We start from the raw sequence: 16,889 nt of genomic DNA, 5'->3' as shown, positions 1-16,889 counted from the left end.
ATTGAGAAACTGCAGTGAACAGGCGAACACTGGGGCGGCTCTGCTGGCTGGTGATCAAGCCTGAGCTGGAATGAAATCTGCTTTCTCTGCTGCTGAAAGACATATTTCACAATGTTTGTTTTTGCTGAAGTCTTTTCTTGTGCTGCTGTTTTGTGCTGCAGTTATCAGCCTCAACAATCAGCAGAGCAGCCAGAAATGGGCACAGGTTTTAACTAAACATGAATTAATTTCATAATTTCACTGCTCATTAAAAACAAATTTTTTCGTGTCCAACAAGTAACGTAAAACCCAGTTTGACCATTATTTATACAGCTTTACGTCTTCAGCATTCAGTTTGCTTTATAGAATTAATGTGAGGTTTTAAACGAATGTGACCGGTTAAGTTATGCTCAGGTATCAAACTCAGACTGGAGAGAGAAAATCAGGTACAAATACAAGTTTCAGTTCATCATTTACTAGATAAGATAAAACTTTATTAATCCCAAAGGGTTTTTTTGCCACAATGAACAAAATTACATAACATTAGAAAATGCAGTGCCTCATACATAAATAATAAGATATAAAATAAAATGATAAAAAAATAAATAAAAATAATAAAAATTGGCAGTGTTTAGTGTGTGTGTTTTCCAGTGTAGTCTGTGTTTTCGAGTGTAATGTGTGTTGTCCAGTGTTTTGTGTGTTTCCAGTGTTGTGTGTGTTTCCAGTGTAATGTGTGTTTCCAGTGTAGTGTGTGTTGTCCAGTGTAATGTGTGTGTTTTCCAGTGTAATGTGTGTTTTCCAGTGTAATGTGTGTTGTCCAGCGTTACGCGTTGTCCAGCGTTGAGTGTGTTGTCCAGCGTTGCGTGTGTTGTCCAGCGTTGCGTGTGTTGTCCAGTGTTGCGTGTGTTGTCCAGCGTTGCGTGTGTTGTCCAGCGTTGCGTGTGTTGTCCAGCGTTGAGTGTGTTGTCCAGCGTTGCGTGTTGTCCAGCGTTGAGTGTATTGTCCAGCGTTGCGTGTGTTGTCCAGCGTTGCGTGTGTTGTCCAGCGTTGCGTGTGTTGTCCAGCGTTGCGTGTGTTGTCCAGTGTTTTTAAGTTTTTAAAACACCTCTCAGACAGACGTCTCTTGTAGTTCAGTAACGGAAAATAGGAACTTTCCTTTTTGTATTAAGCAGCAAAAATAGTTGCAACCTGATGTATTTGAGTTTATTTTACTGTGTTTTCATTACGTTGTTTCCTGAGAGGATTTTTTGTGCAGCTGTAGATCAGAACATGCACCGAGTTGTGTTAACGGAGTGCTGCACATAATCTGTCGTCTAATTCAGTTTGTCTTTGGTGAGTTTTGCACACAGTGGCTTCTTTTTCTTTGCAGTTCAATCCTCCAGTTTTTCTCTCTTGTTGCAATACAGACTTCGCTGTATACTTTCTCTACATGCAGCCATTGTTGTTTTTTTTCTGAATTGACCCACATTTTGTGTCTCTGACCCTCGGAGGTCTTTCTTAATGCACTTTTTCTGAATGTTGTGTTTTGCCGGTCGTCCGCCTCCAACCTGAAAGCTTCAGATTTCCCTCAGGTGCTCTGGTTCCCTTGTGGTGTCCCAGTTCCATCTATGTTCAGTTTATTTGGTTCACTGAGCTAATGCTGGCTAATAACTTGTACACATATCAAGCATTCATTCCTTTGAGAGCCTCTGTGATCTCTGATGTGTCTGCGAAACTCCTCCTTACGGTTCTTTACATCCAGTTATGGTGAAAAAATCTAACTTTGCAGTAGATCATGGAGAAAACTGGACTGTGTCTGTTGTGAAGTTGTAAACATGAATTAGCTAACAGGCAATTAAGTTGTTTGATGGTCGAATCATGTAAATGTGTAATAAGAAAAGACATTAGTTTAGCTACTTTAACACATGGTAGCTGTTTATCGTGCAGAGAACACACATACTGTAGTGATTCACTAACTTCACTAACACATTCACTAACTTTTTGCCCTTCATTATGGCTCCCAAACATAAGTCAGACTCTTCTGATGGCAGCACTTTGAAGAAAAGGAAAGCCATCTCCATCCAGCTAGTTAAATTCGTGCTTGCAAAATTAATCGCGAGTTGTAGCAAACTTGACTTCTTTACTGTGGTGGCTCTTGATACACATTACAGAGTGAAAACTGCAACAAAAGCAGAATAAAACAACATAAATACATGTAAATAAATCCTTTTAACTAAACCAGTGAGTCCAGAAATGAAGGTAGTTACTTACATTACCTCTGTGGCGTTTACAAAGTAGAGAGCCGTGCGCCCAGAAAAAACATGTACGTGGGTAAAGCTAAACATCAAAATAGTGGACAGGAAGTGACAACTGTCAACAGACAACTTCAAAATAAACACTTTTTCAAAATAAAAGTACATCGATAATACTGCCTTAAGGGCAACACACCATGGAAGTGAATTTAGATTTAATAAAATGTTCGGAACAGGACGAAACACCGACGAACATCAAGTTGTAAAAACAGTGCAGCATATTCTGTTGTCTTCTTCTAAAATGAGTCATACGTGCATGAAAGTCGTTATTCATGACTTTTATGAAGAACTGATCAATATTATGATGCACGTAACGGCTTTGTTTACATTTTCACCAGAATTCCAACTTGCGGCAAAAATCAACTTACGTCAATCTGTAGGACCAGAATTCTGATGTAAGTCGAGGAACCCTGTATATTGAAATTTTCGAAGTTTCACATCATCAGTGGAATTTCAAGGTTGCAGTGTAATTGATGAGTGTTTGTGCACGTATTGCACAATTTACTGTTGCTGCAAAATGTACCAAAGTGCAGTGATTTCTATTCTGGCATTAATATATTGTACTGTATGGCTGAATAATTACTCCAAATTTTTTTCAATCCCTCATATATATATATATATATGTATGTATGTATGTATGTATGTATGTATGTATGTATGTATATATATATATATATATATATATATATATAGATAGATATATAGATATATAGATATAGATATATATATAGATATAGACATAGATATAGATATATAGACATATATAGATATAGATAAAGAGAGATAGATAGATGGATATGTATATATATTTCCTGTATCGAAATTCTCTAACTTAAGTGTTGCTGCTTTTGATCATTTTTTGTCACTGTATGTCATATTTAAGCTTAAATATATTTGTTTTTGTTGAGCGTATGTCATCATACATTTAGTATAGTTTAGTTTTGAACAGATGTGACTTTTTTTTTGAAGATCTCTCTTTGGCATCATGTAAATTGTTTTGTATTTCCGGTCGTAGCTAGAAGATGGGAGAATGGCCCTGTTATAAGGTCATAAAACACATTTATTTCCCCCAAAAAACTGCATTTTTATAAACTGCCTATAGGTGTTACCTAAACTTAAAGAAAGGTAACTCTACGTAAAATAGACCTTTTACTACTTACATTTTTGATTTGTTTCCACATGTTTTCTATGTGCGCTGTGTAAACACTGCCTGCAGTTCAGCCAAAAGTTCCCTGAATTTTAGTCACATGACTGTTGGTTGCAGCTGAGTCACTGATGTCTTCACTGATGCAATGAGGAACACAGAATTTTTCATTTTTTTACAGACTGCGGTAATTGTGTGCGGTTTATTTTTAGTTAATTTTTAAAATTTAAACATGGTGAATAAATGTTGTTTTTTGAGGAAATCTCACAATTTTTGGTTTGCTGATGGAATTGCATGTGACAAATGTGTAGTTCAAGGAAATTCTTTGCACTTTTATATTGGTTATTTGCTTTTTTGTTTGTTTTTTTAAATATAGCCTTTCTTTTCAAACCTACCAAGAGTTTTTGGGAGAGTCGATCAATAATTTGTTAAAAATAACTAATAATTTGACCTGCAGCTAAGAATTCTTTTCTTTACTACTGAATCTGATGTTTTTTGTCTTTTAGTTTGTATAACCGTTTGATCTATAAAGTCTGTTGCTTTTTGATAAAGTTTACTAGCAGTTTTCTTCTTCCTGTTGTTTGACATGTTTCAGTACAAATTGACAGGTTTATTTATATTTAACACAGTTGTAATTACTTGAGTTTCAGCAATTAGTCCATTAATCAATTACTCAGAAACAGCAAAACTATCAAGCAGCTATGTTGAAATCAAATGATTCCAGATTCTTTAATTTCTCATTTTTTTTCTTGTTTTATTTCTCATAAATTAGTTATGTTCTTTTTCTCTGTCAGCTTGTTTATTCAATCCACATGATGAGAAGTTGAACACAGATTAGTCCAACCCTCTGCAGGAACTCTGCTTGTTGTGAGGTTTAATGTCTTGGAAATTTTAAGAAATTGCAACCCGACTATGTTTTATATAATGCAGTCTAGAATGTAGAAGTGGGACACAGCGGCTGACTCTTCTTTTTTCTGCTGTGGATGCTGAGTGGAGCTCGGCGATGTTCACTTAAGACGGCGGCTGTGTTTAATAATCTGAGGAGGCAGATCTGTCACAACTGGTTCTCTGTCCGGTATTGAGCCAGCGTTATTGCTCTAAAGGTCTTAACTCGTGCGTGTTGCAGTGACCTTGGATGATACTTTTGCAAGACCAGTTTCCTGAAACACCCTGGACGATGTTCTGTTGTGAAAAAGGGGAAAGTTTACACCAGTCGACTTTGACAAATCAGCTGAAGTTCTGGCATTTAGAAGGAGGCTGCAGGAAGAGTTCTGTTGGTGGATTTAGTTTATACTTGGGGATAAATTCAATGATTCGCCCTTCGATTACGTGGAAAAAGTAGAAAAGCTCAATTTCCTCAGAATTACAGTCAAATTTTGCAGTGCTTAACAATAAGGTTAAACATTGACTGAAAAAATGTGTGTATTTAAAAGCAATTTGAAACCATTTAAACAGACTTTCTATCACTGAACCACTTTAAATGACAATAGAATGTGTGTCACTTTGCACTGTGCATATGAACACATTATCCTACAAAACTCACTAAATAAAAGTTAGCATTAGATATAAATACCTTGCAGGTTAATGCTCCAATCAAGTGATGGTTTATTCTGAAATAACCATCAAACTATTTTGTTTTAATAAACAATAATGACTGACAAATAGCCCAAATATGATCTTTTCTGTTTTACTCCTTGCAGATTTGCAAAATCCAGATATTAGTGTGGCAAGAGGACAGTCGTAGCATCTTAGATCTAACAGCTGACCAGCGTTGTACATTATTAAATTAATAATAGCTAGAAAAGCACTCAGAGAGCACAGTACTCATCCAAAGCTGCTCATTCCCCCATATGATATTGTCAGAAATGCAGCATTTGTTTATTAGTTATTGATGATCAGAAATCACAGCAACATAGAATGTGTCCATTTAATATAGATGTACCCACAAACAAAATGACCTTGCTCTAAGCACAGGCATGTGTTCTGCATGTGTATGTTATGTACGGATACCGAATCGCGTGACCTAAATATGTAGCGGACGACGGTAATTGATGGGACTCAGAAACACCCCCACAATTTAATCAGTTGTTCTTTGTATCATTTCTGATGGATAAGTCCTGATAAGTCCTCAGTGGTGGATTTGTGGTAGGATCACAATCGTGATCATCAGCAGGCAGCTGATGTAGTGTTCACTTGTTGTCATGGTTACAGTGACACCGTGCCGCTATCTTGCAATGATACAGAAATCTTTAACAAATCCATGGATCCAGACTATAAGCTGCATCACTGCCAAAATCTAATCACTTGGTCCTTGTGTCATTTCTGACCTTCCCTGAAGGTTTCATCCAAATCTGTTTTTGAGTAATGTTGCTGACAGACGGACAGACAAACCAACACTGATCGTCACATAACTCCGCTGCATTCCTTGACAGAGTAATTAGGCTGAAGCTATATGCGAGGATAGCAGGAACAGGGGGTCTCGACTTACGTCGGAGCTCACTTATGTACATGAGTACTTATGTCACTCACCTATGCTAACACAGTGGTACAGTCATAATCTAGGACATAAAAACACTGTATAGTAAAAATACAAAGTAAATAAAGAGAACGAAAAGAACGTTGCATACGCTATACGTTGGAATGATGGAAGAAGACTTTCTTAATAAATTTATGGGAAATGGTGACGTAACCATGAAACGCCGTAGGTCGAGGACGTCGTAAACCGAGGGTCTGGTGTGGTTGTGTCTTTTAGTGACATGCTCTTTTTTTAATTAGTACAAACCAGCTGATGCTCACAAAGCCCAGAACTTCTGGGTCATTCTAAGTCATGGGACAGTTACATAACTATAAATAATTTTCTAATTTTAGAGTGTTTCCATACTTGTCTCCTGCAGTTCAGCTGAAAAGTCCCTGAATTTTTGACACATGACAGTTTGTTGCTGCTGAGTCACTGATGGCTTCGCTGATTTACTGAGGAACGCAGAATTTTTAGTTTTTTGCAGAATCTGTTTATTTTATGCAGTTTATTTTTGGTGAATTTTTAAATTAAACACAGTAAATAAATGTTGTTTTAATGAAATAACATGCCTTTCGGTTTTCTGATAATGATGTCATGAATGAGTAGTTCAAGGACAGTCGGAAAATTGAAACTCTGACAATTCTTTGTGCTTTTAGATTTTCTGGGTCAGATAAATGCTGCACTTTTGCTTTATTTATATATTTATATATTTTAAAGATAACATTGTTTAAAACTCTACCAGGAGTTGTTGGGTTCAGAGGTAATAAATTGTAGAAATATCTGATAATTTGACCTGCAGCTAATAATTATTTTCATGCTGTTTTCTGAGTTTAGATGTGTTTAATTAATTGTTCGATCTATAAAGTCTCTGGTTTTTATTGTTTGCATTTAATTTATAAATAAAACACAATGAATAAATGTTTTTTTGTTGGAATAACCCAATTGCACCTCCTTAGTTAGTGTGAATGTGTGTGGAAAACATCATGCCACAAGGAGTTGTTCTTCCAAAAATTAAGAAACAGTGCTGAAAATAAGAAGTGGTTTGTTTATGCATTTTTCTGTGTGTTTATTGTTTTTTTCAGGGAAGGCAACGAGCCCGGCGATGAGTTGACGGTGACCTATAGAGAGCTGCTGCAGAGGGTTTGTCAGTTCGCCAATGTCCTGAAATCTCAAGGTGAGTTCCAGCTGTCAGCACCGTAAATAAAACCGGCTACAATACAGACACATATATATATATACACACACACACACACACACACACACACACACACACACACTGGCCACTTTATTAGGTATGCCTGATGATATCTAATGCAATGTCTCTGCCATAAACTCCACTTTTATGAGGCTTTTACATGTTCACATTATGTTGTCGCCCTCACAAATAGGATAGTTCTTCTTTGTGGGTGTAAATTGTACTGCATTATATTTATAGGTGTTCTTATTGACCCTATAAAGTCCAGCGCAGTGCCGGCGCTACAGTTGCATATTCGTGTTTGATTGGAGGTAGATTTGAAGCCAGATAAGATAGATCCATCATTCTTTTTGCATATAAAATCTGGGGAGTTCCACTAATATTTTACACATTAACCAGGTCTCAGAGAGCTTTTTCGTTGCCGTGATGGGTTTGTAAAAATACACAATAAAGCGTACATGACAAAAATCTTTACAAACGAGACCACGGGATATTGTGCAACTTTTTACATTTACAAAGTTGAGGGATACAGCATTGTAATTTCTGTATTTTGAAATATGTGAAAAAAAGCAAAAACAATTTTCATTTTTTAGGTTTGTTGCACTTTTAAGCGATTTATTGTAGTAGTTAAGATATAAGTCAACATATATTAATAAAACTTGGGATATCAGGGTTATATTTACCTAAAGCAAATAAAAATACTCCAAAAAATTGCACTACAAAATGTAAGAATATGTCCTGGTGGACTGGCACAATAGTAAGTCATAAAGTAGGGGTGTCAAACATGCGGCCTGCGTACCAAAACCGGCCCTCCAGAGGGTCCAATCAGGCCCTCAAAGAGTAAAAATTACTGAGAAGACATTAACTATAAATTGTAAATTTTTAAAACTAAAAATTTGAAATAATTTCTAGACCTTGACAAGTTGTTTTGATTCTAAAGTAAAATACTACATTGTGTTCGTTGTTCTTTTGTCATTTTTTGTCTCATTTTTGTAATATATTGTCTTGTTTTTGTCTGAATTTCGTCTCATGTTTTTGTCGTTTTGTTTCTTGCATCTGGTCATCATCATTTGTTTTGCCACTAGCAGCTGTCTGTTGTGTAAATTTACCTCTAATAGAGTTTACTGTGATATGTGTATGTCAACTTACCCATATTATTCAAACTGTGTGGAGTTCAGGATCGGGTTCAGTCACAACTTGGCAGGTGTAGACGCTAAAATAACACATTCAGCAGCACATTTACTCTTAATAGTCCACATATGTTGCATTTTTGAAGAAGGAAATACATTAGACAGCAAATATGTTACATTTATTACTTGTTACTGGCTTATTGCACGATCCGAGTCTTCACAATTTTTAAATTTCAGCATTTGCTGCTGCTCAGAGGTTGTTGCTACCTGAAATAAAGTGCATTTTGAAAAGGGTAAAGCCCATGTGCAGGTCTAAACAAATACCTTCAGTTAAATGTGTTTAAAGCTTTCGAAACGGTATCATCTTCATAAAGTAAGGTAACAAAAACATCTTTGCAGCAGTCAAATGTCTTTTGTAATGTCAAGAGACGTTGATGAAATAAACAACATCTTATATTTGTGTTTCTCATCCTTAGTTTTACTTTTTTTATTGCATGATGTGGAGTAAGTTATTGCTAACAGAATTTGTGATATATCTTTGCTGTTTTGTTGGATTGATGCTGTTAGTCTTTGTACAGACATTTTTAGACTTTTAGAGTTTTATTACTAGTTGACATGTATACAAGACCTGAGCCCCCACAGGACAAGAACAAAAGGTATAAAATCACCTCGGATAGGTGACTTTGTGTCTCCCAGAGCCCGTCTTTCTATGTTTTTTTCCAAACATGTTGATGGTAATTTGTTCATTAAAGTGAATCATTTGTGTGAAGTCTTCCTTTTTTTCTCCCTGGAACTGCTTAAGAGAGGTTACAAGACCTTTCCTGCAAACCATGTAAGATACAGAAAAGAATAATCCCAGCAGTCTGTGAATATTAGTAGTAAAATATGTAGTTTCTGTCCAACCTCACCAACAGTGATGCTTCTGGTTTTAACAAGTCACATTCAAGGACAAACATCTGGGTCTTTGTATGCTGTGTTGGCTTAGTTTTTTAATATTTGGTGGAGTAAAGTCTGTTTCTGTCTGATATTTCTTTTCTCTTCTGTAGGAGTGAAAAAAGGTGACCGTGTCTCCATTTACATGCCCATGGTGGTCGAACTGGTGGTCGCCATGTTGGCTTGCGTCCGCATCGGAGCTGTTCACTCCATAGTGGTGAGTTAGAAGTCATTGTCTGTGGTTTTGAAAGTTTTCAGAACTTTTTCATGTGTCAGACTCCTTGAATGGATTCAGTTTATCTTCTTTTTTCCTCAGTCATTGTATACCACAATGACAAAGCATACATCATTTTTTTGGAGTGTTTGGTACCTTCTATTGAAGTCTAAAAATGTAAATATCCCTTTTACACAAGCATTGTGGCCCTTCGCTTGGGCTTCACTTCTGGCAGCAATGATGCCTTAAAGTCTTCTTGGGAATGATCCGACATGTTGGGCTCACCTTTATCTTGAAAGCTTCTACTGTTCTCCTTGGATAGGAAGTGTATTTTCAGGTGTTTCCAGAGATGATCTTTTGGGTTCAGGTCCAGACTCTAACTGGACGACTCCAGGACTTTTGCAGATTTTTCTCTTAAGTCACTCCTATGTTTTCTTGGCTGTATACTTGAGGTATTTGTATTTTTAAATGTAAACTTCTGCCCCTAGCTTAAGATGCTGAGCCCTAAAGTAAAAGTTCTCGTCCATGATTGCCTTTTCATGTCTTTAGATTGATTTTTACCCTTCATCCTGACTAGTCCTGACACCCTCCCTGGATGATGCTGCCACCACTGTGCTCAACTGTACAGATGGTATTATTGAGGTGGTTCTCAGTGCCTTGTTTCATCCACACTTGTTGCTGGAAATTGTGCCCAAATAGTTCAATCTTGGTATCATTAGATGAGAAGATTTAGCTCCTGATGGTCTCCCAGTAAGCTTTACTGGTTGGTGCTTTTAGTGTGAAAAGGCTCCATCTGGCCACTTTACCATAAAATTTTAATGGGTAAATTGCTACATCGACGTTTGTCATTTTGTAAGGGTCTCTCACCTCCACAAATGAACTCTGGATCTCATTCATAGTGACCAGTAGGTTCTTGGTTACCTGTGTGACCAAGACTTCATCCCTGATTGTCTAGATGTAGAAGTCTGTTGGTGATTCCAAACTTCCTCCATTTGGGTACAGTGGAAGCTGGTGTGTTTTTGGCGACTTCCAAGTTTTCTTGTATCTTTCTGCAGATCTGTGCCTGGACATGATGCTGTCTCAATGGTCTACCGGCAATTCTCTTAAACTCAAGGCTTTGTTTTCACTCCAAAACACACCATCAAGTCTTAGACCTTGCATAGATGGTGTCGTTATTATGTCCAATGAATACAGTTAGACGCAAAGATGTAGAAGCGTCTCAAGGACCATTGGTAGGAGTAGGATGTACCACAACTCAATTGCGAGTGTCATAACAAAGGGTCTGAGTACTTCTGTAAATATGAAATTTGAGTTTTTTTTATTTGTAATTATTTTACGAAACACTCGAAAAAACAGTTTTTGCTTTGTCATTGTGGAGTATGAAATGATTCGAGTCATTTCAAGATGAGCTGAATCTGTTTTAAGAGTAGAGAATGTGGGAAAACTTGAAAGAGTCAGAAAACACTGTGCAAATGTACAGAATGTGGTTTTGTTTTGTGTTTAGTTTGAGGTTAAAAGTTAAATAATAATACTGAGTTCACTGCTGTTCCAGTTTGCAGGTTTTTCTGCCGAGTCCTTGTGTGAGAGGATCATGGACTCTCAGTGTTCGCTGCTCATCACTGCAGGTCAGTTTCAGATTTACAAAGAATATAATTTACTCATTTGCAGATTCGTATCAGAATATTTGGGAGAAATTGTGGCATCCAGTGAATGCCTTTTTTAATAAACACGTGTCGGCAGTCAATGGACACACGCTGGTTTCTAAGCCGGTCGAGCTGAATGGTCGAAACAAGGAGCTGCTGGCTCAGACGAGGTGCTGAATCAAAGTCTCATTAGCCGGATTAGCGTCTGGGGATATAAATGTGTTAATCCGCTGGGTTAATAGCCTCTGGATGGAGCCCACACACACACACATTTTTCTCATTCATTACCAGTCCTGCTAAGAGGATGATAGAGTCTTTGTTGGGGTTTGTTGTTTCAGTCTTCTATCTGACTGGCAGTGAACTTGGACTGTATAATGTTGAACAAATGGAAACTTAGCCAGTTGTTATTGAGTTTAACAGTATATAAAGTTTTGTAATCTGTCTCAAATACTGGAGAAGCTGCAGTGGTTCGGTGCCTTTCTGTGAACTGCATTAAACAGACTGATTAGCAATAAATAATGAATCTTTTGTGGAGTAATTTAAAATAAGAATAAAAAATCTTAACTAATGATGTATTCAATGAAGGAAGCAGAAACTATCTAGTGAAAGTAGTGGAGCATTTAGTTGCTAATGAGCCAAGTATTTGCCTAAGGAGGTGGTGGAGACCAAAAACAGAATGAAAACTCGTCTTGCATTCTTCTGATGGCTCCAAATTCATTATAACTGCTGGATACGTTCACTATTTTTCAAAAGTTTGGGGTCACTTAGAAATGTCCTTATTTTTGAAAGAAAAACTTTTTTTTTCAATGAAGATCACATTAAATGAATGATAAATCCAGTGTATTAATGTGATAAATGACTATTGTAGCTGGAAACGACTGATTTTTAATGGAATATCTCCATAGAGGTACAGAGGAACATTTCCAGCAACCATCACTCCTGTGTTCTAATGCTACATTGTGTTAGCTAATGGTGTTGAAAGGTTAATTGATGATTAGAAAACCCTTGTGCAGTTATGTTAGCACATGAATAAAAGTGTGAGTTTTCATGGAAGCACATAAAATTGTCTGGGTGACCCCAAACTTTTCAACGGTAGTGTAAATAAAAACCTATTTCTCAGATCAAAAGTGGTGTTTTAATGCTTTTTCACTGCACCCCAGTGGCCAAAAATAGTTCCTGCATGTTCAAAGATCCCACCCAGCAAGTCCTAAGACTCATGAAAATACTCTGCTTTGTAATACGTTGCATCCGTCGTAGTTTTTAGACAAACAAAATCAAATCGCAGAATAAAAATGTGTGAAAAGCGCATATATTGTTTTCCATTTGAAGAGGTTTTGAATATACAGTTACTTCATTTTTAACATGCTTTGCACAAAGTCTGCACAGTAAAGTATGAGGAGCAGTAATTCCAGCCTTGTTCTCTCAGCCCCTTTATTTCAGTCAAACCAAAACTTACTTTTTGCTCATTTTTTTTGAGATTTCTCTGCCTTCTGTCGGATTTATAAAGCTGAACAGAGCGGCGACTTCTGTTTTTGGGAATTTCTTTACTTGGCAGCTCTGCACCCCTCAGCTACATTACTTTTTATTCATTAATTAATAGATTTTAGGGACCATATATTGTTGTTGCACTTTCATATTTAAACTCAGTGTTGCTTTTTCTTCTATTCTGTGCTATATTACTGCTAATGTACGAATCAGTGCGTCTCCCGGGAGTGAAATGTTAATAAAATTGCAACAAAACCTGAAATTAAATCACTTTCACTTCAGTATTGTGCCAAGCTGCATGGCGTCGCTGTCATGGAGACGTGAGTTGATGCAGGACGAGGATTCAGTGATGTTGGCTTCACTCTTTTTCTGTAGTTTGTGGTGTTTTTCCAGCTGGTTGAACAAGTTAGTTTGCACATGATTTGTTCTTGCTGAGCATCACTTGGCCTAAATCCAGAATACTTCCAAACAGAGACTGACTCTTCACTTTCTGCTCCACAAAATTGATTTTAATTTCCTGGTGTGCTCTCTGTTGAGTTTTCTACTCAACATCTAGATCGCTCTCTGGTGGCTCACTGTTAGTTTAGCAAGTTTAATTTTGTTATTTGAGGATGCTGAATCAATTTGTAACATTTTCTCAGTTGCTGTCTAAACCTATATTTTGGCTCCCAGTAATTTCAGAGGTTATTTACATGATCTCACTGCAGTATAACCATGGACAGTGAAGCATCTTCTCTAACAGACTGACTCAGCTCTGCTGTCACAAAGACTGATGGAGGGAATTTTCTGTCTTTTCTGCCCAAAGCTATTCTTCAGAGCTCTGCCCCTCTGTCTGACTGAGATCTCATTTTTTCTGTTGTGTGCGCTCAATAAAACACACCATACACGTTGAATTATTAGGGTCCGAGCACCATGAGTACGAAAAATTCTAACATTTACTATGGCAAGTACCTAGACTTAAAAAAATTGGTAGGCATATGTAATTTGTCAAAATGCACAAAAATGTAATTGACACCCATGCCCAAAACACAACAGGAAGTCGGTCATGTTTAATTGTGTATGAAATACACTCCCAGTCGCAGCGCCACCTGGTGAACATGCTTGGATTCACTGACCAGCAAGGATGCGAGGACTCTACTAATGCTGCTTGCAGCTTTAACTTGATACTTTTATTTTGTTATTTTCCGTGTGTATTTTCTTGTATTGAGCTATTTTATACTATATGTATTTCATTATTGTCTATTCGGCTGCTGTAATGCAAGAATTTCCCACTTTGGGATAAAGAAAATCTGTTCATCTATAAATTAATCTTCCCTCTCCTGGTTTTTCTGTCTCCCACCACCTCTGCATCGCTCATGTGTGTCGCTCTGTTTCATTTGTTCAGACGGTTTCTATCGAGGAGATAAGCTGATCAACCTGAAGCTCTTAGCTGACGAGGCGCTGCAGAAATGCAAAGACAAGTAAGCTGTACAGTGTACAAACACACACACACACACACACACACACACACACTGCAGCGTCATGTACAACACACATTTGGACCTCAGTATTAGTAAGATCCTCATTATCATCATACAGCCTCTAACATCAGCTACAGTGACGTGAAAAAAGTATTTGCTCCCTTCTCAAATTCTTATTTTTTTTGCGTATTTTCCACACTTTAATGTTTAACATCATCAAATATGACGATCAAACAAATGTTAATGTTAGACAAAGATAACCTAAGTAAACTCAAAATGCAGTTTTTAAAAGGGGATTTATTGAGGAAAAAAACTTTTCAAAGCTACCTGGCCCTGTGTGAAAAAGTAGCGTCATGCTCGGAAATTCCAGGAGTACACAGGTTTTTATTTTACATAAGGCTATGCATGCCTTGCACGTCCCTTCCTTATAAAACCAGGTTTTCTTTCAGTGTTAACAGTCCAGCAGCAGTGTGCAAGCCACAACATTTGGTTAATATAAATTATACTCAGTCTATCAGTTTCATAATAAATAATAATTCCTTGTCTGTGCAGAGGTTTTCCGGTCGAAAGGTGTATAATGCTGAAACACTTGTCCAAAGAAGCAGAAGATATTCTGGGTTCTCAGTCTCCTCCTGCCAAAAGATCGTGTCCTGATCTGCAGGTGAGTTTGATCCACACCTGGACAGAGAGTTGACTTCTGTATCATTATGTCATGTCACTTTAGGTTCATTTAAGGTTGAATTATTTCCATTGTCATTGTACGTACTTTTGGGTGTGTAATAAGTGAAGGTTTTTTAGTAACTGTAGAGGGTGATGTTGTAATTTCCCATTCTGACCTGATGGTGGCAGCGCTGTCTGTCTGTTACAGAGTTTAAAGGCAGACACAGTGATACAGAAATTTGTCCGCTCTAAACAGGCTGATAACCACAAGTGATATGATTACTGTGACTAGTTATTACTGTGTGCAAAACAAGACAAGTATCAGTCTGCACTCAGAAAATTAAAAAGTCTAATCTCTCTTTTGAAAAATTTTATAAAACACGTTTATAGTAAATCCTGTGTGTTTTATCATTAATACTGTCCTATAAAAACATAACAAACAAGATTTCAGTCTATAGTATTTTATTGTTACTCATAACGACCGGAACATTAACAACAGCCACAGCGATAACCACAACTCCACAACAACAACCACATCAACAACCACACAACAACAGTCACATCAACAACAACAACCACAACTCCACAACAACAACCACAACAACAACCACAACAACAACCACACAACAACAGTCACATCAACAACAACAACCACAACTCCACAACAACAACCACAACAACAACCACATCAACAACCACACAACAACAGTCACATCAACATCAACAACCACAACAACAACAGCCACATCAACAACCACAACAACAACAGCCACATCAACAACCACACAACAGTCACATCAACAACAACAACCACCACAACAGCCACATCAACAACCACAACAACAGCCACATCAACAACAACAACCACAACTACACAACAGGAACCACAATCACCCCAACCACCACAACTACAACATTATTTTATTATTGCTCATAATTTTATTATTACTACTAACATCCACAGCAATAACAACTACCACCACCACAACAAAAACCATCACAACCGCCATGACTACCACAACTACCACCACCACAACCACATCATTATTTTATTATTACTCATAATTTTATTATTACTACTAACGACCATAGCAATAACAACCACCACAACCACAACCACACAACAGCAACCACCACCACAACAAAAACCACAACAACCACATGACCACGATATCTGCACAACAACCACAACAATAAAACGACGACTATGACTACTGCTGCTATTGCTGCTACTATTATTGTTGTTGTTTTTGTTGTTATAGCAGCGTTTAAAAACAAGACTTCATAAAGTGCTTTAACAAAGTGAAAACCTGATATGCAGAAAGAAATGTTAGCATGAAATGAAGTTAAAGTTATGATTAAAACCTGCCTCATACAGGAGACCTGATCTATATAATCATGTATAATAAGTTTTCAGTTTATTTTTCAGTGCATATAAACATTGAAGTGTTGTATTTTTGTTTGAAATGGTCCCATTTTTGTACATAACTGATCCTGCAAAGCCTTTAAAACTTCACCATCACCGTCCATAATTTCATTTGACATTTGGGACCCTTTTTTTAAATTTTGTTTTTTAAATATCCGCTCCCCGTCATTAACTTCTCCTTCCTCCTTTCCCGCCCGTCCAGCAGGAAAAACAAACTGCGAGAGTAAAGAAAACGCGTCCTGTTCCGAAGGTATTTCCATCCTCACCTCCATCCCTCTAAACCTCCACAACATCTTTGGTTGTTTTTGTTTTGTTTTTAACAAACGAAGAATTTCACCCGTGAGCAGAATTTACATTTTTACTGCTGTAGGGTAAAAAGAATAAATGTGGTCAGTTAATTTTTAGGAGCATTTATTTGTTCTTTGCTGCTTGAAATATATGATTGAATCTATTTTTTGTTAATAATTAAACCGCGGATAATTTATTGTTTTTACCCAGAAACAGCAGCTTGTTATTCCTGTGAGTTTTAGCAGTTCAGACTAAATTTCTGTAAATGGAAAATGACTTTCTCCACTTATTAAACGAACTAAGCTTTAGTTTTTTGATAAATGTGTTATCTCCATGATATCTAATGAATTTAAAATTGACTGATGTAATATTAAATATCTGAATTTGGATGTTGTAGATGTTATATATTAGAAAGACATTTTATTTGTTTTAAATATTGTGCCACAGAATTAAAAATGAGCCCCAAATTTCAATATAAATTGGCTAAAATTGAACCGTAAAAGATGGGAAGGTGTTTGTTTTC

General features: G+C 36.9%; 1 protein-coding gene across 3 annotated transcripts in view; it reads left to right on the top strand.

Moving 5' to 3' along the window:
* The window catches only part of acss2 (acyl-CoA synthetase short chain family member 2), a 42,173-nt gene that overhangs the window by 9,294 nt on the left and 15,990 nt on the right, over positions 1–16,889 (top strand). The window contains exons 3-8 of one of the 3 annotated variants that reach the window (XM_023293578.3): positions 7,015–7,106; positions 9,304–9,407; positions 10,957–11,029; positions 13,917–13,992; positions 14,545–14,653; positions 16,284–16,328. In XM_023293578.3, coding sequence (XP_023149346.1) covers positions 7,015–7,106; positions 9,304–9,407; positions 10,957–11,029; positions 13,917–13,992; positions 14,545–14,653; positions 16,284–16,328 — 499 coding nt within the window. Of the gene's footprint in view, positions 1–7,014; positions 7,107–9,303; positions 9,408–10,956; positions 11,030–13,916; positions 13,993–14,544; positions 14,654–16,280; positions 16,329–16,889 lie in introns of all 3 variants that reach the window. The other 2 variants (XM_023293577.3, XM_023293579.3) reach the window with 2 other exon arrangements.

Source organism: Amphiprion ocellaris, chromosome 8 (assembly GCF_022539595.1).
Source record: "Amphiprion ocellaris isolate individual 3 ecotype Okinawa chromosome 8, ASM2253959v1, whole genome shotgun sequence".
In the NCBI taxonomy this organism is placed as follows: Eukaryota; Metazoa; Chordata; class Actinopteri; family Pomacentridae; genus Amphiprion; species Amphiprion ocellaris.
This window is presented reverse-complemented; position numbering and strand designations above follow the sequence as displayed.